Source organism: Alosa alosa, chromosome 7 (assembly GCF_017589495.1).
Source record: "Alosa alosa isolate M-15738 ecotype Scorff River chromosome 7, AALO_Geno_1.1, whole genome shotgun sequence".
In the NCBI taxonomy this organism is placed as follows: Eukaryota; Metazoa; Chordata; class Actinopteri; order Clupeiformes; family Clupeidae; genus Alosa; species Alosa alosa.
This window is the reverse complement of record NC_063195.1, coordinates 8,181,934-8,208,814: the sequence shown is the minus strand read 5'-3', so window position 1 is coordinate 8,208,814 and position 26,881 is coordinate 8,181,934. Positions and strand designations below refer to the sequence as shown.

Sequence of the window (26,881 nt, the reverse complement as noted above, 5' to 3'; positions counted from 1 at the left end):
GTAACCAGTGATTGCCGCCATCATCGTTGCAACTTCATTTGAATACACTTTGTCACTGGAGAAGGCAATGTTAAGTTTCATTAACGTTAACTCTTGCTTAGTTTTGCGAATGGCAATAAACGCCACCTAGCCTGCAAGGTCGACAACCTTGGTATGCCCATTCATGAATCAGCCCGACAAATAACGTTACTTGTGTTTTAGTGAACACATTATTGGACCATAGCTTAACGTGAGGAGGGATTCAAAGTTACAAATGGCCAATTTGCTTAGTATGCTCAGAACAGCGGTATCTGAAAATGCGTTAAGGTATCATTGTTACCTGCGATTGCACTGCTGGAGAAGCATTTTGCATTGGTATGATTTGATCAGGTCTTGCCAGTGATGTGTAAGTAGTATATTATCATGAACTATCTGTCAAAAATAAGCCCCGCCCCCTGAAATGTCACAAATCACGTCATAACCACGCCTCCTTTTTATGCAAATTAGCCATGTGGTTGTCACCACGTGTTGTTTGTTATTGTTATTGTCTTGTGAGTCATGTGACAGTCATGTGACTGGTGTCAAACCCCTGGGCAGCCATATTGGATGTAAAGTCATTTGACAGTCATGTGTCTGTTGTCAAACAATGCCACGCCCCCCTTGGCATCCATATTGGATGTAGTGTCATGACTCTGTCTCAAATCGCGTACTTCTGCACTTACAATACCTAATTTGAGTACGTGAGGGTGTTCACACTGAAAATTCCAACGACACGAAGTGCGCTGCAAGTACCCGGATGGTGTACTCATAACGGTCAAAAGGCTGAGTGTGCAACGCTGGACACTTTTCGCCCTCAACGGTAGCCATCTTGACTACGAAGCGGAAGGGGAGGGACTATCAACCCAATTCAAACTTGCGATAATGGCGGCTGATATCGGGAGTAATTTGCTGGAAGCGGTGGTGGAGCAGGACCTTACAGGTCCATTCAGATGTAAGTTATTATGACATTTAATGCAAATGATCTATATTGCTGTTTTACACGCAGTACTATTATATTGTTGCCAGATATACGCCATAACTATGTTTATTTAGTTAAATCAGCGATTAGTTTTAACTCGGTACAGTGAACGAACTCGCAAAAGCTAGCTAAGAAGCATGATCAAAATGGTCATATTTAAGATGTTGCATGTCTATATTTAGAGGTTATTTCACTATTTTGGCAGTCTGTGCTTTAATGGTAAGATACTTTACTGTAGTTCAGGTAACGTTGCTTGATGTCAACGCGATACACGAATAGCGATTGACTCGCAAAAAACTAGCTAGCTAGGAAGCATGATCAAAATGGTCAAGTAGAAGTGTTGCTTTGTCTACATTATTGGAAGCTTAAGTGGTGCATGTGTATTTAGAGGTTATTGTTCGTCGGTCTGTAATTGAATGACCTGTAGCGCGAGTGTAGGTAGGTCAGGGTTTTTCAAAGTGGGAAACGAGGTAGGCTGGTGTGAACGTGATAACGCGAATGCTGGCAGTCACGTAAAAACATCTGATAGAGCCCGTTAATGGCAGTCTTTACTGTACATTGGTGATATTATTATGGATTTGAGAGTCCGTTGTCGGTATATTTTGTTCTTAGGGACGGACGAGGACACCAGGGCCCTCATACTATGGCGTGCTGCCAATGTGTCCCTGTTTACAGGAAGAAGAAACGCAGCCATCAATGGATACGAGTAAGTAAACAAAAATAAGTCATTAAATCAACTATAGTAAGCATACGTTTATGAACTATTAAGTAAGTATGACCTAAAGTACATCATTGGAAACTTAACCTTTTTAAGCCACAAACTATTTTATGAAAGTGTAACTATTCATTTACATTATATTATTAACTGTTTTCTGCATTTGCTATGTCCACATTTGTTTTCTTTAGAAACTTCATATCTGAGAAAAGGCTGGGAGGGAAGGTGACCCCAGCCTTCTGCAAAAAAAAGTGGGAGAACTTAAAACAAAAGTTCAAGGTTAGTTGATTATTAGTTTCACTTGTCACTTTGCCTGTAAGGGAAGACGTCACAAATTATGTTGAGTTGTGAATTATATAGTTTGCAATAAGTTTTCATTAAAAGGACTAATTTGATGTAATTAATAACGTCCATGTTTAGTCAATATGGCTGCGGGGAAAACAACTCTATACCTACTAGACTGGCTGATAATACCACCTCCTGACAACATTGCGTTGGGGTGTTTTTTTTGTTATCCTGTCATTTAATAACAGGATCTGAAGTGCCCCAAAACTGGAGTCAGCACAGAGGGGGGTGAGGCCACTGCCGCTTCCTGGAAGTGGTACACATTGATGGATGAGGCAATTGGGGGCAGGCCATCAGTGACACCGCCTGTCCTCATTGCCTCATCCACCCGGGATGTGGCAGTGGCTTCACCCCCCTCTGTGGTGACCCCTGAACAGGCCAGTACCTCCATGGCATCCACCCCAAAGAGGCGGAGAGTGGATGTCATGGAGATTTTTGCAGACATGGAGAGGAAGGAGGAGCAGTTGGAGGCGGTGCTGCTAGACATGCAGCGAGAGGAAAAGGAGAGAGAGGAGGCCAGGCTCAGAGAGGCCAGGGAGGCTGCAGAAAGGGAGGAGAGGAGGATGCAGCTGATGATGGAGAGGGAGGACAGGCTCATCAGAGAGATGAGGGAGAGTGGGGAGAGGAGGGATAGGGAGGCGGCTGCCAGGGAGGAACGCTTCCTGGTAGTCCTAGAGAGGCTAGCCAACCGACTGTGACTAGTTGTAATTAAATAAATAAATAAATGGTATAATTAGGAAAACGTTACGCAGCATTCTTTCTGTTTTTGTTACTCTAAATCTTAAAGAGGAACTTGGCAACTATTTCAACGTAATAAACACGTTTAGAAATCATTTGGATGGTTAAATGACCTGTTCTGGTGAAAATGGTGTCCAGGAAAGAGAAGTGAAGTGAGAAACAAGAAACTTCGTTTTTAAATGCGTGTTTCTTACCTTGTAACATCCACATAGTTCTGCCAAACTTATGCTAACCGTTCACGAGCTTGTAAACAAATCCATGTGCTTTATCGTTACCTTTTCCCACAGTTTGAAATAGCATAATGCACAATTTCTCCAGCAGAGGGGGAAATCCTGCCAAGTTTCCTTTTAAGACAATATCAAGTGAATGTCTACACACACATGCACACACACAAGTTCTTCTAATTAGCCAAATTATTTATTCAATTAAATATAGTCGTGGTCAGGATTGTAACAACGAGCTGCCATCCTGTTTCTCTCCTCTGCTCCACATACGGCACCTGGAGGTACTGGCTGGTCTCCTGCTGCACCCTCCCGGTTGACCTCTGGCTCATCTGGCTCCAGTAGGTCCCCATGGCTTAGGCAGATGTTATGGAGGATTGTGCAGCAGGTGATGACCTCCGGTACGAACTTCACGTCCACCTCCAGGGTCTTCTGAAAAATGGACCTCCATCTGGTCTTCATGATCCCGAAGGACCTCTCCACAACACACCTCGCATCTGTCAGGTGGCTGTTGAAGCGAGCCTGGAGGTGGTTGCGGACAGGCTGCCTGTACGGGGTCATGAGGCGGATTGGGTGGCTCAGGCAGGGGTAGCCACCATCCCCGATGATGCAGTACCCAGGTGGAGGATAGGCTTGGGCATAGTACACAGGGCTATTCTTCAGGACCCTGGCGTCGTGTACTGACCCAGGGTAACCGACAAACACATCCACAAATTTGGCAGTGTGATCGCAGATGGCCTGCAGCTGGATTGAATAACACAGCTTACGGTTGAAATAGCAGGCTGCATCATCAGATGGTGGCTTCACCCGTACGTGGCAGCCATCAATGCTTCCAACCACCCGGTTGAAGGCTGCCGAACCTGCCATACGGGCAAAGCCTGCCCCTATGCGAGGGAGTTCTCCCTCTGTAGGGTGCCGTACGACCTGTCTCAGCAGCTGCAAGATTCTCCCGCTGGTCTTGTGGACAACCCGGTGAACCGTGGGGCGGGGGATGGCAAATGCCCTGCACACCACACGGTAAGAGGTACCACAGGCCAACCAGAATAGAAAGACCAGGGTCTCAATAACTGGCCCCCAGCCATGGTCAGATGTGGTGCCCAGGACTCCCAATAGGGCGTGGAAGGTCGCTCTAGAGAGCCGAAAGTCGCGGTCAAAATCAAAATACGACGTTAGTCATTCGTCATTTCCGGTAAGTGTATAGGCGTAGCACCCGATTTGAGACGATCCTACTTTGTTGAAAATTACGCTCTACGGACGTAAGTGCATAGTGCTCATAGTGCATGATATCGAAGTGTACTGACGGAAGTACGGCATTTGAGACAGACTGATGTCAAACCCCTGGGCGGCCATATTGGCCCCAAACCCATATGTGTGTTTTGTTGTTATTATTATGTGTTATGTGATACACTTTGTATGAAATGTATAGGAGTGTTAATAGCTGGAAATAAACTTATAGTATGCTACTAGCATAGCCAATAACCTGTTTAGCATGTTGTTAGTGGTTTTGGTTGAAAAATGTGTTAGCTAGACGCTACGCATTGTGATGTAACCTTTATAACTGAAATCATGGAGGTCTTAGGTGACGAAAAGTCTATGATCCCCCTACTTTGTAGGGGTGGTGTTTTGTCCGGGCATGTCTCTGAGTGTATTGTTTGAGACCCCTTTCATGTGGGTGGTCTGCCTACTACTTACGTACACTAGTGCTGATAACATTGGAAAAGAACTGTATGGTTTGTCAGAGTTTCTGGTTGGTTTTATGATCGAATCTAAAATGTATTTCACTTTCATATTTATTCTTCTATTTTTATTTTGTAGCCATCCCATGATCTAGCTGGTCACTGTGTTATCAGCCTCAAACATCTGGTCTCTTGTGCGCTGGCCAAAAACGATTTGGGAGCGACGCTCGGGGATCTGAATTAGATGCTGCGACAAGCAGTAAATCTACATCTGGTACAGAACCAGGCCCGAGTGGGTAATCGGAGAATCGGGAGAATTCCCGGTGGGCCGCTTCACTTTTGGGCGGTCGAGGGAAAAATATTGGCATTTGTCACGTTAATCTATCTTCTCTTAAAGTTGGCTACACCGTTAAGCATTCTATGCCTAACACCGCAGCCTCTGCATGCGTTGTTCTCCCCTCCCAAGAAGAGTTAATTTGGTTGGGTCCATATAGCCCGTCTTTCCTAAAAAGTTTTCTCCGATACCAGCCGGGCCGGACCTACCGTAGTGATAAGCGTCAGGGAGGATGGATGGTAGAAAGATGCCATGAGGGACTGAAAAGGCCAGGTAAAAAAGACGAAAAGTATTGGAGGGAAATGCTGCCAAATGTGCCATGCTTCCAATTTTTTTGAAGAGGACAGACATAAGTGGCAACTGGTAAAGAGAGATAGCCATGATTATAACATCGTAATTGAGCTAATAACCTACTGAACGTTGTAGCGTTGTCAACCTATTCGCAAGTAATATAATGAATTAAAATATTAGCATTTTGGTATCATCCAATATGGCTATTCATAGACTTTGCAAATATTATGCAAATATTGATAACAAAACTCAAGCTTGATCTGTGTATGCAGTAGCCTATAGGCCTAAAAACAAAAGTAGCCTGAGCAGCAGATCAGCCAGTCCCCCGCAATGATGAGCCCGAAATGAACTTTGACTATAGGGACAAGTAGAAAGGATAATTAACCATATGAATTAGAGTTATTTTATGGAAGAAAGAACTGTATATGACAGCAGTAGGCTACATGATCAACCTATATGGCTTGTTTGCTCAGAAGTGGGTGTAGTAAAGGAGCAAATCACCAAACAACAACATGATAGCTGACCCATGCAGAAAAAACATGTAAACAATACAGTAGTTCAATATGCCTCTTAGTGGAATTGTGGGATACATTTCAAATGCTTTATTTCTTCCTTCCTGTTTTTGTTAACGTTATCAACCTATCCTTGTGGAATAGTGGAATATTAGCCTATAATAAAAACTACAGGATAGTAAGAGCTGAAATGATGCCTTTTTTTATCCAATTTCCACCACCACTAAAAAAAAATGGGGCGGTCTTGGGCCTGAAACTTCTGGGCTGAAAAGTGCCCCCACTCCGGCCCTGTACAGAACCCTTACCATCTTACGACCATGTCTATTGGAAGGATACTAAGAAGAGACGTTATAGCGATTCTGAAGATCTAGCCATAACTTCTGCGAGGCCTGCTAAAGCGTTTTACTGGGGTAACGCGTGTGATCACGGGGGTAAGTTGATATTTCCCAATAGTTCATTCTTTCCCCTTTTGATAAAACAGCTGTTGTTACGGGTATGTTTATAACTGTGACACCCACTTTGGGGTAGAGTGTTGGTCTAAATCATTACAGGCGACCATTTGGAGATCTCTGTAATTTAATGTCTAGTTGTTTTATTCTCCATACATGTATGCCTTCTAAGTGTAGCATGGTAGCATAATGTGTTTGCGGTCATTTCATTTGCAGAAAACGACGCGCACAATGACTTGATAGGTCTTGGAGACGCATCTATCAACAGGGGGAATACACATTCAAAGGACTATCAAACTAATGTTAATACTCAATCAAAGGACATTAACCGTGTGGATTTATGGAGTGATACTATACTAAAAAACTGGATGTCAAACAATTTCCTCCAGTTGAATTCTGACAAAACAGAAGTCCTCATCATTGGAACCCAGCACATAGTGAAACAAATGATACCATCCTTAGGTCCCTTTCAATTTTTAGACTGTGTAAAACCTGTTGCAAAGAATCTTGGTGTTTGGTTTGACAATAATTTAAGCTTTGAACGTCACATCACAAAGCTCATACAGTCTTGTTTCTATCACCTCAGAAATATTTCCAAGATTAGTTCCATCTTAACTTTTAAAGACACTGAGACCATTATACATGCATTTATTTCTTCACGCCTGGATTACTGCAATAGTCTTTTTTCTTGTCTGAACCAAAATCTATAAAGAGACTTAAAACTGTTCAGAATTCAGCTCCCGGCTTCTTACTAAGACAAAGTACTAAGACATTACTCCTGTTTTAGCCTCACTGCACTGGCTCCCAGTAAGCTTTAGAATTGATTTTAAGATTCTTCTGATTACTTTTAAAGCTCTACATGGCCTGTCTCCCAACTACATATCTGATCTCCTAGTACCTTATACACCTGAGCGTACTTTAAGATCATCCGGTAGTGGTTTCCTAACTATTCCTAAAGTCAATCTCAAAACTAAAGGGGGGAGAGAGCATTTAGTGTCAGGGCACCTAGGCTCTGGAATGACCTGCCTGATGAAATCAGGTCAGCCAAGTCAGTATGCTCTTTTAAATCCCTCCTTAAAACTCATCTTTACAAGCAAGCCTTCCTTAGTTTTATTTCAGTAAGTTTTATTTCAGTGTCAAGTTTTATTTCAGTAAGTTTTATTTCAGTGTCAAGTTTTATTTCAGTAAGTTTTATTTCAATGCAAGTTTATTTTCCTTTTTCAAATTTATGTTAAGTTCTAATTGAAATAGTATATATTATTTGATTGTTTTATTATTATGTCTCATTTGCATTTTCATTTATGTTGATATTGTACAGCACTTTGTAACTTTGTTTTGAAAAGTGCTATATAAATAAAGATTATTATTATTATTATTATTATTATACAGAACTTCGATTTTGACCCTATCTGACGACTTTACTGGAGGCTGAGGATGCTGTCGACCCGTGTGAACTACATGAAAGGTCAGATTCGTTGAATGTTTCTGAACCGGGGGGGGCGGTGGCTGGGCCCTCTGCAGATTTAGCAGTGTGTGATGTAAACTCAGTTAAGCTATAATTACACAGATGTAGAATCAGCATTGGATAGTGTTGCTGAGACTAAATTATGCCAAATCTGAGGCTCGTAGAGCTACGGATGTAATAGGTCACACAGTGGCAGATCTGCTTATTGGGGCTGTGGAAACTCTGCAGAAGATTAGCCGGGATCATATAAAAAAATTTGAGGCTGTTATCGATGGCATACTGAAATTAAATGAAATGTTACTGATTATCTGAATGGTGTTTAACCTCAGTGTGATAGATTGTTTATAAGGTTCATGTTTATTTATTCTTTGTTGTTGTTGTTTTTACGGCTATAATTGCGGAAGAGTAGTATACATGTGTAATATAGTTTAAATTTGTTGAGTAATCAGTGAGTAGCCATGCCCCGCCAAATAAAGCGTAATAGAAATGACAGTGGGTGCAATGATGTTGAACCGCCTGATAAACGTACCAGAGATGATCAGACAGATTGTGTTAATACTATACATACATTGGCCGGTCAGCTTGGAAGGAAAATCGCTAGAGTTTTACAGAATCCTAACCCTGACAACCCTATTATCAAGAGCATGAAACAGAATTTGGATGCATATAACAGGAGCCTCTTAGTCTCCAATAATCCACAGTCAACCGCTAGTCAGACTTCAACACATGACTCTATTGACAATGACAATTCCGACATGCATTCAGCTGATGTTGTACATACACCAACCCTTTCAGATAATGCACAAGATGAGACCTTACTGCAGACAATCACTAGACAGAGTTCAGTAGATGACTACATTGACAATCCTGACATGCATGTAGCTTATGTTGTGAATGTAGCAAACTCCACAGACATCTCACATTCCAGATCCTGTAGACATCTCACACGTTCCAGCTCCTACAGCTATTTCACATATACCAGTTCGCACAATCGTTTTACAAGATGACCCCCAGTATGTGTGGATCACGATACCTGGTAGTTCAGTTTGCAAACGGGAGTGGTGTTGATGTTGTTCATGACAGGGTTCCTACAGCTATTTCGTATGATGAGCCCCCAGTAAGTGTAGAGGTGATGCCTAACAGATCTGATGAGCACCCCCATGGTGGCGGTAATGTTGATCATGACAGCTACCATGATTATGATTTAGATAGTGCTACCGTAGAACGTTTAGTGAGAGATGGAGGTGTTGTTGGTGATTACACGGTTGTACCCACGTCGTCACCATAACTCTTTAACGCTAAACAGAACAATGAATTTCAGGGACTTGCGTGATACTGACCGCCACCATATCATTAGAACACGTGTATGGTACATTGAATGATATTGTGATTTTGTCAAGGATATTAGGTGGTGCGAATGCTGTGATAGACATTGTGTTAAGGGGTGATGGTCTTACTGCCGATGTACATGCTAAATTGAGCCATGAAGATGGCTATGCTCTGGATCGGTTGATTGAGGTTATTGAAAAGGTGTTACAGAGTAACACGATGCTCTTGACCGATCAGAGTCAGGATCTCACAGTGTCTATAGCCCGCGATAGAAGCGGTGGTGGATACAAAAAGCTAAAGGAATTGACTCATGATGAGGTTATCAAGAAGAAGAAAAAATGTATCTGTTCACACCAGTTAATGACTCAAACAATGCATGTTTAGCCATTTGTCTGGCTGATTATTTGTACCCTGACGCTACAGCCGACAGAAAACTCGAAATAAATCATTCTTGGATCATAGAAGAGGTAAATGTCTTACAGCTGGAGAGGATGCTCTCAATGGTGCCTCGGTAGAATGTGGTCATGATGGCTGGTGGAGCACTTGGTATCCTCAGTATCCTTGGTATAAAACATGGTATCCTCTTCGTCTCTCAACTTATAAATCCAAACGGTCTTCTCCTCAACTACTCTAGAATTTCTATCTAAGTTTCATCTGCCAGTCAAGCCAAAAGATTTTGCCATGGTTATAGGAGGAGTACCGCCTGGTGCCTTGATGTTATTAAAAAGTCAGCATTCATTTGCTGCTCTGCCTCAGGTGGCTGAATTAAATCCTTATACCACAGCGGTAGGGCAGGTTTGCTTCTCACCTAAAATACGAAAGAATAATAAAAACATCAGAGCGTTGTTCCAGAGGGATATTGTAACCATTCCCTATGTAGTTCCATACTGGTCAGGATTATGTGATGACATTCCATGGAAGAAAGTGTGGACTTTACCCCTGAAATACTTACTAATAAACAAAGTATACGTGAAGTGACTCATAGGCTTATCCATATATACTATCCCTCCAAAAGCTTTATCATCAGAATGAAGAAAGACCTAGATGACACATGCTCGTTTTGTAAAAAAATCAGAAAAATCCATACATTTATTTTGGTCTTGTCCCCACACTGAGAAATTCTGGGCAGATCTACTCGCAATCTTGTGCACCAAACTTAATTATAATTTTGAGTTTCCTTTTAAACATGTTTTATTTGGCTTCTATGACTTTACTATTGAAAAATAAATATTTTTTTACATTATTAACCTTGTATTCCTACTTGCCAAATATTTTATTAATAAATTTAGATATACAAACAATAAACCACTCCTCCCTTTATTTACAAACGATCTAAAAATATACATTAACAGTCTTCAGTGTTCAACGCCATGAGGCCATTAAAACAACCCTCCTCTAGGCTCTTTCAATCTTGTTGATTAATGCACTAGTAATTATTATTATTTTATCTTGTTTTATTATTTCATTGTTTTTATTTTTTCTCATTATATATTAATGTTTTTTTTTCATTCCATGTCCTTATGTTTTTTTGTTTGTTCCCCTGAGCTGTTAATGTCATTACGCAGTACCGTTTTACGCCGCTAGATGGCGACATTGACCATGGAATAATTGTAGTCACGAACAAATGTTCTAAATCTTAACTGGAAGGGAATTAGTGTTATTGTATGTATTTCAAGCCTACAGTTCAGCTCGATGAGCATAATAATGATGCATTTATGTATAATGAGCTCCAGAAATATTACTGTAAGTAATTAGAATCTAAGTCATATTTTGTTTTTATAATTTCAGACTGTGTTTAGCCTATACTAGTTTGGCAATTCTGAATATCAATGCTGGAACAATACAGAGTTAAGACCCATCTCTCCTTCGTCCTATATTCTGACTGATATACCATCCAGTATAGTGCCACTACCCTACACCCGAATCAGCGCAACCTTATCACCAATGCCCCTGGTTGCTGCATGAGGTAGCACTGTTCCCCATCAGAACCGTATTTGTACGGTAAGCAGTGTGAAGAGAACCTACCTCCACCCCTCCCCCCTCATCCATGGGATCCCCTCACATGTGTGCCTGCTAGGCCTCTCCAGCTCCCTGCAGCAGGAGCACTGTTATCCCCAGCAATGCTGCCCCCAAAGTGATATCTTACTGTTTGAATGCCTGAAGAGTCTTATATAAACTCACATCTGTCCTATCTTATACCTAAGGCTAAAAAAGTGATATCTTACTGTTTGAATCTTATGTTAAGAAAAATATAAGATTGTGCATCTACTGTACCTGCAGGCTACAGTATGGGAATGTGACCTGTTATTTACTACTGCAATGTACTTATCTGGTAGTGTTGCACTGAATGGAGATATGACCTTGGTGGTTAATGCATGTCATGACCAACTACAAGAAAGAGATCACATACTCATAATATTTTGTAATGGCAGAAAACAATGAAACAAAGAAATGACAACAGGTTCATCACAAGTCCTTTCAGATTTTTTATTTAGACATTTTAAAGTCAGAAACACATTTTATTTACATATTGTAAGTCAGAAAAACAAGCATGTTTTATAGTTCTGTGTGAACACATATAGAAACACTGACACCCCCAGACCAGCAAATAATTTTCAATTATTTATTAATATATTATTCAATTCATCATGTTGTTGCTGAAACATTCTTATGATCCACTCATTCATTTTAGGAAAAGCGCAAAATATGAAGAAATCAACATCAGCATTTCTATAGTATCACCCAAACAGTAGCCTATACAGCATTTCTATAGTATCACCCAAACAGTAGCCTATACAGTGAATAAATATCAATATGGTTATGGTAGTTTTGTAATTTATTAATTTTGTAATTTATTTTGTAACAGTAAACAATTAAAAAAGTTGGTAAGACTACATTAAGGAGAATGGCAATAATAACACACCAATGTCAATTCAATCAATAGCCTAATGAAAATAAATAAATACTATAATATAATCTCAATAGCATTACACTTGTGTATGAACAGGAGTGTGTGACTGGGTGTTCCTGCAGCATGCTCAACTGCCAGGGCCACAGAGAATGAATGTTGCTACGGTTACATGGTTACTGCGGAATGTTGCAATTTAAGTTGGATGTTGCTACGGTTACGTGGCTACTGCGGAATGTTACGGAGTGTCTTGTGTTGATGAATTTGTGTTTGAATTTTGCAGTTGGTGAAATGGCCTCATTTATACAGAAAGAGAGAAGGAAGAGAAGAGGGGGAAGAGAGAGAGAGAAAAGTGTAGAAAGAGGGATTACGATGAAGTGTGCAAAATAGACAACAGCTTTCTCTCTTACACACACACACACACAAATCTGAAAATGGATCAGCCCCAAACAGGTGGATGAAAAAGAGAAAGATAAGAAGAGAAAGGGAGGAGGGGGTGAGGGAGAGAGAATGAGTGGAAGAGGGAAAAGGGAGGAGACAGAGAAAACGAAGGGTCAGAAAGAGAGGTAGAGAGTAAGGGATAAGAGAGAGAGAGAGATGAAGAGAAGAAGAGAAGGGAGGGGGAGTAGAGAGAAAGGGTGACATGTGGACGTGCTGTTGGAGGACGAGCTCATGTGATCTTGCGCAGGGACACTGAGGAGCCCCAAACCCCAAACCCTGGATAGAGGGGCTCAGTGAATGTGGAGTGGAACGTGTGCAGGTGGGTGAGTGTGTTAGTGGAGACGCTGTAGAAGGACAGAGTGCCGGCCGGCCAGTCCAGGTAAACTCCTACTGTTCTGGAGTCTGAGGAGGGGGCAGGTATGTCAGTGAGTTCATTATTGTGGTAGACAGAGTAACTGTGAGAGTAGCAGTACAGACTCCAGGACTTGGCATTGTATCCCATTGTGACGTCAGCACTGACCCCTTTCCTCTTGATGCTTTTATAGGCCACAGATATAGCAGCTCCATCATCAACACTCCACTCAGCCTCCCAGTAGCAGCGTCCAGTCAGACCCTCTCTACACAACACCTGAGGCCATGTGGAGTCAAATCTCTCTGGGTGTTCAGGATACGGCTGCTGCTTCTTCACATCTGTCACCTTTCTGTTCCCCTCAGAGAGAGAGAGATTTCTGTGTGCTGTGTTTGGGTCCAGTGTGAGATCACAGGCATCTGCAGACAAGAGGAGAGAACATGAGAACACACACACACACCATGTCAACACAAACACACACACACACCCTACCTACACACAACACACACACACCATGTCAACACAAACACACCCTACCTACACACACACACACACCATGTCAACACAAGCAAAAACACACACACTCCTACACACTCTACCAACACACACACACACAGGCATCTGCAGACAAGAGGAGAGGAGAACTTGAGAACACACACACACACCATGTCAACACAAACACTCCTACACACCCTACCAACACACACACCATGTCAACACAAACAAAACACACACACTCCTACACACACATACAGAGGAGAGAACATGAGAATACACACACACCACGTCAACATAAACACACACACACACGCATCTGCAGACAAGAGGAGAGAACATGAGAACACACACACACACACACACACACACACACCACGTCAACACACACACACACACACACAGCATCTGCAGACAAAATCACACACACACCATGTCAACACAAACACTCACACCATGTCAACACAACAAAACACCCTCACTCCTACACACCCTACCAACACACACATACACACACCACGTCAACACATACACACTCCTTTGCACCCTAGTACCCACACCCACCATGTCAACACAAACACACACACTCCTAAACACCCTACCAACACACACACGGACACCATTTCAACACAAACAAAAGACACACACTCCTACACACCCTACCAACACACACAGTTACAAGGTTACAAGTCCAGAATGTTAACCAGTGGGCCACGGCTGTGTGTTTCACTAATTCACGGATTGGGATAAATGCAGAGACCAAATTTCCCTCACGGGATCAAAAGAGTATATATACTTATACTTATATTAGACACCCATACACACCTAATGCTTAAAACATGTGACAGACAAGAGAAGAGGACATGAGAACACATACACACACACACACAGACCCCTACTGAACCTACCAACACACACACACCATGTCAACACAACCAAACACTGTGTCAAGACAAATACACAAATTGCTATTAGACACCCATTCACACATTCAAGCATAAAAACATGACACACACTCACACACACACACTCCTATTAACCCTAGCAACACAGTAACACACACTGCTATTAGATACCCACACACACATTTAAGCATGTGAATGATAATACTATATAAATACTATATATATATACAAATACTGAATAAAAACATATAAAAAAAAAAAAAACTTACATCTCAGCAAATGTGGCCGTGCTCTGCTTACAGAAGCCCCAGTTCTGTAAGAAAAACAAAATGTCACACACATGTACCATACAAGGTCCAACTAGTTCTCAGGAGGAGACAATCATGATGTAAAAAGCCTGTCTGTCCTGCACTTAGATTAGAGTTAGTGAGCAACATGAGGGCTACCTCTGAATAACAAATGCAATTTCCAACAGTGAAACTCCATTATTTAATGTATATGTCAGGGACTACCAGCAAGACCTTCACAACCCACCTGTGGGTCACAGACCACATGTTGAGAACCCTAAATGAATGATTGTTTGTTGCATTACTGGTTACTCACAGTGATAATAGGCCTTATAGACATTTAACTTGGTTAAATTTGATCTACTTCATAGGGGTCCCAATATACAGAATTAATGGCCTCTCTGACAGACAACAAGAAAAAAAGTTTTTTTTTTTAGTATTTCTTGTAACATGGAGATAAACGGCTCCCTGTTTCTTCTGTTAATCTCGCAGCATGAAATCTGAGAGGCGTTCAAATTTTAAATTTGTCAAATAGTGATGAATGTTTGTGAGTAAAACAAGAAAAAATGGTGTTAAGGGTCCATAACATTAACAGTAACTCTTCGTCCAGCTCCACTGTGGGTGAGTTGCGCCAACAAGGATTAAGTTTTATCCATTAATCGGGTTGCACCAAACTTTAAACCTAGTTTAAAGGTAATTAGGCTTACGTTTAAACCATCCTTTTAATTTTGGTTTAAATGTTAACATAAACCTGGTTTCATTTTAATCCTGTTGCTAAACTGCTTTAAACTCAGATTTAAATTTCAGTTAGGGATTCATTTTAAACTTGCTTTAAATGTCTGAAATGACTGCATATATTTGATGGATTGACGAAAATCGAGTCCACAAAGGAAACTAAGAGACCGTCTCAACCCTACGGAGTTTTATGATGAGGAATTTTTCAAGGAGGTACAGATTCAACAAGGAATTTGTAATAAGATTACATTTAAACTGCAAGTACACAATTAACATGGCAGCAACCTGATTATCTTTAAACTAGGTTTAATGGACAAACCTTGATTTAATCCAGGTTAAAACGTAATCCTTGTTGGTACAACCCACCAGTCGAGGTTTTAAATCACAGGTTAAGGTTTTAATCGTGGATTTGTTAAACCATGCTTAAAATTAAGTGGTGCAACAAATTAAATTTAAACTTGGATCTACAAATCCTTGATTAGGCCTACACCAAAGATTAATTTAATCCTTGTTGGTGAAACCCACCCTGAGTGTTCACGGAGCTCAAGTTCACGGAGAACTCAAGACAAAACAGAAAACTGTTTGTAAAAGTTCCTACACATTCAGCTACGATTGTGAATTTGAACACACCTCTAAATATTTGCATTATTGGATGCTGCATCAAAGAGATAACAAATACACGTCAGTGTAACGCAGCTATTACAATACATATTTGAAAATAGACCACTACACACGGTCCAAACATACTCAAGTATCGCCAGTTTACAGAAGGGATCCTCCAGTCTAGCAGATAACAGCTTCAGTCCTGATTCTCCAAGAGTGTTGTGCCTCAAGTCCAGCGCTTTTAGATGGTTTGAAGTCAGAGCTTCAGCCAGAACACCACAACCCTTCTCTGAGATGAGACAATCAGAGAGCCTGAGAAAGAGAGAGAGAGAGAGAGAGAGAGAGAGGGAGAAAGAGAGAGAGGAGGGAGGGAGAGAGAGAAAGAGAGAGATGGTCCTTTTCATTCTTACCTGCATACAACTGGTGACTGTTTAAATCTGAAGTTATTTGTTTATTTCACAACAGATATGTCTGGTTAAACTATTTATTAATTGATTGGACAAAAGACATTCCTTGAGTGGCGATATCTCAGGACATCCCCACTCAAACACGCTTTTTGCTCTGAATTGTCCAATGTGAACATTCCATTCATTCAAAGCGAGAGAGCAGCGATTTCATAACGTCACATTTGACAGCTATTGAGTGAGAAAATGGAGTAAGTAGAGTAGGGTGAATGTTCAATTTACCAAATGACATATAGACAAGCGAGTAGGCTCTGCAAATTGGAAGATTTGGAACTACTTTAGGGTGGAGGATGAATGGTGGAAAAAAATCTAAATAAAGGACATAAGAAGCAATTTGGTGTCTTCCAACATGATTAGTTGGTAGTAGAACTGTTGATGTATGAAAGCAATATGGTGCAAGTCAGAGTGGCATTGGTAGCAGATATTTCCATGGCTGTGATTACCTGCAGCACAAGGCCCAATAAAAGCCATGGTGATATGTGCTACCAACCCCACTCTCACTTGTGCGATATTGCTTCATTATAAACTAATATGACACAGATTTGACCAGTTCACAGACATTTTAAGACTCACAAATAAGCTCAAAAGTAGAATGACACCTGCACAATGATATAAACAAGGTGGGATATTAATTGCTGCTTTTTCATTTGGTTGACCAGTTGATGTTTATTTTTATATCGTCATGGTTCTTCTAACTAATGAGGAATTTTAAGACAAAGATATGTCTTCACCCACCTTAATGTGTGTATTTTGCAGTAGGAACTGGACAGTCCCTTAGAGAGCAGCTGAGCTCCAGAATCCCCCAGGTCATTGTCACTCAAGTCTAGCTCCTGTAGGGAGTTTGGTGACTGTAGAACTGAAGCCACCATCTCACAAGATTTATCTGTGAGTTTACAATCAGCAAGCCTGCATAAGAACACAACAAAAGATAACATGAATAAATGGGAAGATATAGTGTTTACACAGTGCCCTGATAAATAAATAAAAATCAAAAACACATCAGATCAGATGGCTACTGTCGCCACACTTGGGTTGGCGGCTGTTCAGCTGGTCAAATAATTCACTCACACTGATTTAGTATTGATGTTGTCGCTGAAGCCATCGATTTTGTCTCATAATGATTTCTTTATTCATTCTTAATTGTAATTGGCATATTTATTTATTCTTATTAATCTATTTTCTTTATCTAACTCAAAGAGGTTAGTTGCTCAGGTGCTGTGATATGAACTTATGAAGGTCTATATATACATTTTAGGATTAGGGAAGACTTGTTCAATTAAATGATATTTTAATATTAAACCCTATCTCTTTTCCTAATACATTTTATATTTTTCTTAATTCTTACACATTGAAACGAAATATATCGTCCATTTTATTTGGTTAGGATTGATTAAGATTAATGCAATATCCTGTTGCAAACCCCTGTAAACCCCAACTTCTCTGTAGCCGCTGACACTGTCTGTATTGAGAACCGAGAGGTGCGTTGGTTGAAATTCGCAGGCGAACATTTGCAAATTTGTTTTGGCAAACGTTTGAAAACACTGGCAAAGTCCGCGCAAAGTACATTGGAGTTGGACGTGGGCTTGACGAAGGTAACAAAGCAATTAGAGCTACCGTTACAATGGAATGTTAACACCAAATCGTTCAAATAGAGTCGGGGCTCGAGCTGCAGACACACAAGCCGTTGGCGAAAGCAGCCGTTGGATCCCCACAGACTCGAGCAAAGCAGGAGGGTCGTTGGGCACCAGACTTAAAATCAGCGGATCTAGCAGCCGCCCTCTAGCTAACTACTCAAAGCCTGGCGAGAAGATTAAATAACGAGGCGCATCAGACATCAGACCCTACAGTTACTCGGTGTGATTTACTCTTGTTCAACTAGCTTCTACGCCTGCTACTAGAATGTGAATCACTAACTTTGGACACCATGCAGAGGTGAACCGTACACTGCCATTAAAAACAAAAACTTCAAGCAAATGATAAAAAATAACGTTACTCTTAAACTTATTTACGAGTGGACGTAGACTACATCCATTACAAAGGCAACGTTAACTTATTGAAGACATTTCTCACCAGTCTAAAGTTAACAACACCGTTGTGGTAACTCGGTTGCCATGGCGCCGCCGCGTTCGGACGCCTTTTTGGTTGCTCCGCCTAACTTGTGCTTATATTTACTCTTTTACCTTTTATTAACCCCTAATTTTTTGCACTTTTCCACTGCACTGATTACGTATGATGGCGTTACACTCGAAACATCGGAAATGAATTGCCTTTTTGTTTGGGGATGTTTTAATTGGCGATTCTACCTGGCCGACTGAGATTCTCGAGATGCATCAGGGAACCATGGAGGCGATCTCGGCATGAAGGAAAAAACACCGAGGAAAACGAGCGGGGCCCGTAACAGATTGGAATAGAGCTCATAGGCCTCCACTGCCTAGCATTCTCCTAGCCAATGTCCAGTCTCTTGTGAACAAGATGGATGAACTAAGAGCGAGGATACAGTTTCAAAGAGACATCAGGGACTGTAACATTCTATGCTTTACTGAGACATGGCTAACTGAACTTGTTCCGGACAGTGCCATCACTCCGGTGGAGTTTTTCTCTGCTGCTCAAGCTCTGACAGGACTGAGGAATCTGGAAAATCGAAAGGTGGCGGTGTTTGCATCATGACGAACAGCAAGTGGTGTGATCCTAGAAATGTCACCGTTCTCTCAAAGTCCTGCTTTCGCCTCATCTAGAACATCTAGCGATCGTCTGTCGACCCTTCTACCTGCCCGTGAGTTTACCCGGTAATATTCAACGCTGTCTACATTCCTCCACAAGCCAACACAGATGCTGCGGTTTCAGAATTGCAAGAAGTGTTAAATAGACAACAACACCGCACCCTGAAGCTGCGCTTATTGTGGCCGGTGATTTCAATCAAGTACATCTGAACCGGTCCATGCCTGAATTTATTCAACACATTCACTTCCCTACACGTGGTGACAACACACTGGATCACTGCTACACACAGTTCAAGAACAGTTACAAAGCGAAGTCTCTACCAGCTTTTGGAAAATCAGATCATGCCGCTGTTTTCCTACTGCCTATGTACAAACAGAGAAGTCGGACGGACCCCCAGTGACGAAGGAGGTCAAAGCTGGACTGACCAATCGGAAGCCAGGCTACAGGGCGCCCTTAGCAACGTTGACTGGGAGATATTCAAGGCGAACTCTGCTGACATCAATGAGTTTACGGAAGTATCATTGAGTTACATCAATATGCTAACTGATTCCATCATCCCAACTGTAAAGATCGAAGCTTCCCTAACCAGAAACCATGGGTGGATAGAGAAGTGAGAACGGCATTAAAGACACGCACCATGACTTATAATGCTGGGCTTATTTCAGGGGATATGGCCGGATTACAAAGCAGCATCTTATAGTTTTCGTGAGTGCAATTAAAGATGCTAAGCGGCTATAGAGACAGAGTTGAAGCTGATTTCTTGGAGGGTGATCCAGCACGCAGTGTGGAAAGGACTCCGAACCATCACTGGCTTTGAAAGAAAGTCCCTCCTATGATGAATGTGAGTAAAGCCCTCCCTGATGAACTTAATGCTTTTTATGCTCGCTTTGACATGAAAAACACAGACTATATTGGACTAGCTGCAGCATGTGAAGCAAATGAGGATGCACCTTTCTGTGTCTCTGAGGTCGATGTGAGCAATGCCTTTAGGAGGGTAAATTGTAGAAAAGCTACTGGACCGGATGGAATTTCTAACAGGGTTTTGAAATCCTGCGCTGCTCAGTTAGCTCCTGTGTTCACTTATATCTTTAACACATCATTGGCTCAAGAGACAGTTCCTACTTGCCTCAAGCAGTCTGTTATTGTTCCAGTACCGAAAAACAAAAAGTCCATCATGTCTGAATGACTACCGCCCAGTAGCCCTGGCGTCTACAGTGATGAAGTGTTTTGAGAAGCTTGTGAAAAACATTATCTGCTCATCCCTCCCTGCCTCCTTGACCCCCTCCAATTTGCTTACAGAGCCAACAGGTCTACAGAGGATGCCATCTCAAACCTCATGCACACCACCTTAACTCACCTGGAGGAGGGGAATGGGAATTATGTGAGGATACTGTTAATTGACTTTAGTTCAGCATTCAACACGATAGTACCTCTCACCTTGGTCACAAAGATGAAGGCCTTAGGACTGAACACCACCCTGTGTCACTGGATATTTGACTTCCTCACCAACCGTTCACAAGTGGTTAGAGTGGGGGTCTGACATCTGACTCATTAACCATCAGCACTGGTGCTCCCCAAGACTGTGTTTGAGTCCACTGCTGTACAACATCTACACACATGACTGCAAAGCCAACAGTAGTCATACCTCCATCATCAAGTTTGCAGATGACATAGTGATCTTGGGCCTGATTAGTAACAACAATGAACAGCTCTACTTGGATCAGGTTGATGAGGTGGCACAGTGGTGTCAATCTAACAGCTTGACACTGAATATCAATAAAACCAAGGAAATGGTAGTGGATTACAGAAGGCAGCAGCAGAACTACAGTTACACCCCACTAATGATCAGCGGGCAACCTGTAGAGAGAGTCACAAGTTTTAAATACCTTGGTGTCCACATTACTGAAGACTTAACATGGACTGTTAACACTCAATATGTTCTGAAGAAGTCCAGACAAGCGACTCTACTTCCTTAGTCAGCTAAGGAAATTCAAAGTTTCTACATCCATCATGAAGGCCTTCTACACTTCAGCGGTTGAGAGTGTTCTAACTGGTAGCATCATCACCTGGTATGGGAACTCCACAGTTAGAGATTGTAGTACTCTGCAGAGAGTAGTGCGCTCAGCTGAAGCGTACTATAAGAACTCAACTCCCTGCTCTACAAGATATCTATTCCAGAAGAGTACTCCTAAGAGCCCAAAAAGATTCTGAAGGACTCTTCTCATCCTAACAATGGATTATTCCTACCGCTGAAATCAAGAAGACGCCTATGTAGTCACAAAGCCAGAACTGAGAGACTCAGGAGAAGTTTTTATCCCCAGGCCATCCGAACTCTGAACTCACACTATACTGACTTTGCACACATTCACTCCTCAGCACTCTCAAACATTTCCCAACTCTGAACTCACACTATACTGACTTTGCACTCATTCACTCCTCAGCACTCATGACCCCACACACACACCACCTACAAGACTTTTAGCACTTTTTACATCCCTCTCCTATGCTACAGACCTTTTATTTATTTTCTTATTTCATCACACGTCAAAACACACACACACACACACATATCTGACTTTCTCCAACTTTTGCACACTTTTTATTTATTATTTTTGATTTCTCCTCCATCTACCCATGTCCTTGATTGCCTAGCCTTTCTGCCCCCCCACCCCCCACCCCACCCCACCCCCATCCCCAACACACACACTTACATCATCACTGTCATCACTTCACATACATACAGCACTCCTCTACAAACTTGCTGCACACTGCCCCCCCCCCCCCCACATACACAGCACATTGTCTTCAGGATCTTCTCCAACACACATCCTCTACATACCCACAGCACACTGCCCCCCACCTACCCACCTACACACTACACACACACACACACACAGTCACTGCTCCACTCCCTCCCTTAACTAGCAGCTAATGTTAACAGAAAAGTTGAGCTGTAACGTCAACATTAGCAGCGCCAACGTCCTTTCTTAAGTTTTCCTAAATAACTCCTTCTAGTTTAAACTGATTAATCCAAGAACTTAAGAAGTACTGAAAGTAAAGGAATAAGAGTTCAGATGCCTACCTGGCGAGAAGATTTAAGAATTTTCGTAGTCTCAACAGCAAAACGAAGCACAGCAGAGTTACTCGTACTGATTCACTCTAGAACTTCAACGGCTGCGCGCTGCAGTATATATTCCAACAGTGACGTAAGCATGGCGAACTGACTCTCGTGCCAGATAAGAAAGAGAGGAAAGGATAGGAGGAAAGGTATAGAAACAGTAATGTATAATAAAATATAATAAATATAATTACTAGGCCTGTCAAATTGACTGATTCATTTCGATTAATTAATTTGAAAAAAAAAAAAAAAAAAAAAAAAAACTGATTAAAAAAATAACACAGATTAATCGATTATGTATGACCTTTGACCCTGAGCCGTTCTAGTCAGTAACCATTAGACTGTAAAATGAAGAAGAGAGAAGAAAATGTGCTGCCTAGATCATTGATTGGAACATTCACTTTCAAAAAACAGCCTGATGGTGTTGATGAAAATAAAGTGTTGATTAAAATAAAGTCCTCTGCAATGTCTGCAGGAAGGAATTTGCATATCACCAGAGTTCAGAGAACTCTAAAGTCACACATCGATGCAAAAAAATAGTGTTGACATTGAAGGGAGTGTTCATTTATTTTCATTGTGTCCCCTAGGTTATATCTGTGGCCTGAAATGCCTTGTATGTGAAAAAAAAACTTCTTGCCAAAGCACTTTTAAATTAATTTCCTCAGAATATTAGGTCATATCATAGATTATTATGGCCATTCTTTGAACAGTGAAAATAATAATAAAAGAGTTTTTGAACTTTTGTCACTAATGCTGATTATTCAATGACTCATTTGAATTTAAATATTTAAAATACCTTCACAGCAAAAATTATATATGTGATTCATTTAGATTAATTAATCACAGAGTATGTAATTAATTCAAATATTTTTTTAAATGATTGACAGCCCTAATAAGTACATAACATAGGTAGGTACATAAGTATATATATAATACACCTAGCAACCACAACTATAATAAATAAGCAATATTTATAAGCTCTGTCACTAAGTTACCTCTCCAAGCAATCTGTGAGAACTCCAATGAGAATACCTTTAGTGAAAATAGTTATGGTTGGTGGTGATTAAGATTATGTGGAAGTGATAGGCCCATAATAAAACTAAACAACCTCAGGCTTGTGTTTTTTGCTTGCGTTATTTTAGATGGAGGGAGAGAAATATGCACAACTAGGGTGGAAGCAGCAGACTGCTGATGAGCTCCAGGTAATTGGCAAACGTGACCCCAAGGACCACAATGGCATGGACATGTTGGATAAGTAGCTTCTGAGTGAAAAGGAAGACAAGGATGTGCTAGAGGAGGAGAGGAATCTCCCATCATCCTCAGCTGGGTAAGCATGTTTGTGTGTGTGTGGGCACGCCTAACTGTGCGCATGTATATTTGTGGTTGTGACGACAGTGTAGCTTATAACAACAATGACGGGGATTATATTAGTTGTGGTTGTGACGACAGTGTTGCTTAACAATAATGACAGGGGTTACATTAGTTTATTTACATTTGTAAGTACATTTCTACTTTTCTCATCTCTCAATATCTTTATTTTGAGTTTGGTTTACCATTTCCTATCAGGTTCCATGTCAGGAAGAAAGCATTGACGCATCTTTGCTTATTCTTACACAGACATAGACAGAGACACCAACTCCAATAGTATTTACACCCCATTGTCTTCTAGGCGATGGACACACACACACACACACACACACACACACACACACACACACACAACCATGCCACAGCTGTAATGGTACACGCCACGGATCTGGTGTGAATGTGGCATTAATCCGAATTATTATTTATTGAAATAAAATTCTCTATTTTTGATAGACTCTGATTTCTGACTTCATTTTATGTTGCGGCCTCTGAGCCGGCCGTGACAATATCATTGTCGTGTCATCATAATCAGGAGACATTATTCTCCTGTAATGACATAGATCACACACACACACACACACACACACACACACACACACACACACATCTGAAAGGTTTAATAAGATGTAATGTGTACTGTGGATAACTTGTAGGGATGTAATGAATGGCATATTGTCCAAACAACGGTATCAGCCAATATTTGCCTAATTAAACAAACAAATAAAAAAAATATCAGGAAATGCATGCATGCTTCTTCCAACCTTAATATCTGCAGTATGTTGTTGGAACTTGACAGTCCTTTAGAGAGAAGCTGGACTCCAGAATCCCCCGGGTCATTGTTACTGAAGTTCAGCTGTAGCAGGGAGTTTGGTGACTGTAGAACTGATGCCACAATCTCACACAATTTATCTGTGAGCTTACAGTCAGCAAGCCTCCATAAGAATACAACAAAAGATAACATGAATAAATGGAAGATATAGTGTTTACACAGTCACAATCAAGAGACATTTCACCAACAGTGCAGAAATCATTCATGTGTACACTGGTCAAACACCACAAACACACACACATGCACGCAGGCAGGCACATACGCACACAAGCACACACGCACATACACCTGATAGATTTTGCTACGATGTAGTGCTAGGTATGATGTAGCTGAATTGTAGGGGTGCATTGAACAATGTATATTCTAACATCGCCATCAGCCAATGTTGCCCTTGTTGACTGGTACCGGCTTATCTGTAAATACTATGATGGCTGACGTTTATCTGTAATGTCATATCAATTCTTCAGCTGAACGACTTGCATATATTATTGTTTCACTGTCACTATAATGTATTACTAAGAACAACAATTAAGGAAACAAACAAATATAAAACAATATCAGGAAATGCATGGCCTTACACCAACCTTAATGTCTGCAGTTTGCAGTGGGAACTAGACAGTCCCTTAGAAAGAAGATGAACTCCAGAATCTCTCAGGTCATTGTGACTTAGGTCCAGCTCTATCAGGGAGTTTGGTGACTGTAGAACAGTAGCCACAATTCCACAGGACTTCTCTGAGAGTTTGCAGTCAGTAAGTCTACATAACAACATGAGAAAAGATCAAATATTACAGAGACGATTATCCCTTTCGTTTAATGTTCGTCTGCACGGCCCTGCTTCGGAGCGACATTACTGCAAAAATATGAAGAAAAAAAATACATATGCACAAATCACATTATAGCCTTTCCCAGATATGGGTGGCCCAGATAGTCTTGAAAAAGGAAGATATAGTATGTGGCCATTATATTACAGTTAGATTAACTAGCTGCAGGTGACTGCTTCTGCATAATTTCATGGACTGCTGAAATGTAACCCACACTATTTTATACTATTTCTTAACTGGTCCAGGGTCAGGAAAAGGGCAGCAAAAATCTCTGCAGACCCCTCACATCCTGTTCAACCTCCTTCCACTGGTAGGTGATACAGGGCACTGCTCGCCAAAACCAGCCGACACAAAGACAGCTTCTTCCCCCAAGCAGTCACTCTGAACGCTCAAAAATAACACCCACCATTACACTGAACAAAGTCAATCAACACTGTTCTGCTCATCTACCTCATGTATAATTCAATCTTACAATTACAAAATACAATACAATTGCACTGAACTGTCTTGCACTATATTTATATTTAAATCTTAAATCTCAGTCTATACTGATATCGCACTATTCCCACCTTCTCTTCAATGGTATATTGTATCTTGCCTTGCCTTGAGGTGTCCACAACCATGGCAACCCTGACAGGGACAACAAGGAGGCGGACACAGAAATATTTCCATCCGAAACCTCTGAATTTAAGTGCACCAGATAGATGCATTTAAATGCTAAAATATTCTATATTTCTTTTGGGGGGCCATGTCCCCGGACCCCTGTAGCATGGCTTGGTAACAGCTTCCTGCACATAACAGCACTGCTGCTGGACAAATCTCTAGGGGAAACCCATGATATAAAATTACTCATTTAGAATTTTACGTTGGCTCTATCATCTGGGAGGTTAATATTGGTCATGCATTCTTTTTAACATAAAAGCATAACAAACTGCATAAATTAAAGAATAGGACTACTTGCCTGCTGCAACATACTGTATGAATCGTTAATGTGTCAGGAAATCTAAATGCAGCATCAAATAAAAATCAACATCTATCACTACACCTTGTACTGTCATTATAGGGGGAATAATGTATGTCTTATGTGGTAAATTTTCATGAGGATGTCGTGTGGCCAGGCACCAGCCAAAAAAACTTACTAAAGAAGAAGAAGAACAGGCCTTCTTTGTCGGTGAGCTTTTTGTTTTGGCAGTTTGCAAACAGAGTGCACTACCACCACCATCTTCTGGACTGAGGTGTAATGGCAAGTGTACCATGTAGCCTCGTTCTGGCCTCCGGGTGAATAAGGCGAATGGAACGTCACGTTTTTAAGCACCAGAATTGCTCATCATGTCTTGACAAGGTTTACACCAATCATCATCTTCTAATGTATCCTTATGCTGAGAAGTCCACTCTTTTAGCCCCAAACAGGCTATCGTTTATGCGCGAAGCATGTTTTAATCAACACATTACACAAGCTGTTTTTATTGTTGTAGGCCTAATACTGAATGAATGAATGATAAAGCGATGAAAAATTGTACGCACAGTGCGTACAGGATTACAGCTGGCGGCGCCAATGGTCAACGACAAAACAGTTATACACAGTTAATTACTTTCACTATTGACTGACAATGGGTTACCATCATAACGTAGCCTGAAAAAAGCAACACTTCCTCCAATAATGTTTGAATAACTGATTAAAAAAACCTAAGGACATGAGAGAAAGTGGAATAGAACATTATGTCCAATATTACAATATGTGGTTTAAAGGAACCCTATGTAAGAT

General features: G+C 41.1%; 2 protein-coding genes across 3 annotated transcripts in view; one reads left to right on the top strand and one right to left on the bottom strand.

The window, feature by feature from the left end:
* The first annotated feature begins 760 nt into the window (after nt 1-760).
* LOC125297728 lies at nt 761-2,871 on the top strand. The gene is made up of 5 exons (XM_048248179.1): nt 761-970; nt 1,610-1,703; nt 1,904-1,991; nt 2,246-2,587; nt 2,845-2,871. The coding sequence occupies exons 1-5, from the start codon at nt 901-903 to the stop codon at nt 2,869-2,871; spliced, it is 621 nt and encodes a 206-aa protein (XP_048104136.1). The 5' UTR covers nt 761-900.
* Nucleotides 2,872-11,545: 8,674 nt separating this feature from the next.
* The window catches only part of LOC125297810 (NACHT, LRR and PYD domains-containing protein 12-like), a 50,449-nt gene continuing 35,113 nt past the window's right edge, over nt 11,546-26,881 (bottom strand). For both annotated transcript variants that reach the window (XM_048248306.1, XM_048248307.1), the window contains 6 exons: nt 24,880-25,050; nt 24,228-24,398; nt 16,995-17,165; nt 15,940-16,107; nt 14,440-14,483; nt 11,546-13,189 (listed from right to left, as the gene is read on the bottom strand). In XM_048248306.1, coding sequence (XP_048104263.1) covers nt 12,651-13,189; nt 14,440-14,483; nt 15,940-16,107; nt 16,995-17,165; nt 24,228-24,398; nt 24,880-25,050 — 1,264 coding nt within the window. In that variant the 3' untranslated portion in view covers nt 11,546-12,650. The remainder of the gene's footprint in view (nt 13,190-14,439; nt 14,484-15,939; nt 16,108-16,994; nt 17,166-24,227; nt 24,399-24,879; nt 25,051-26,881) is intronic.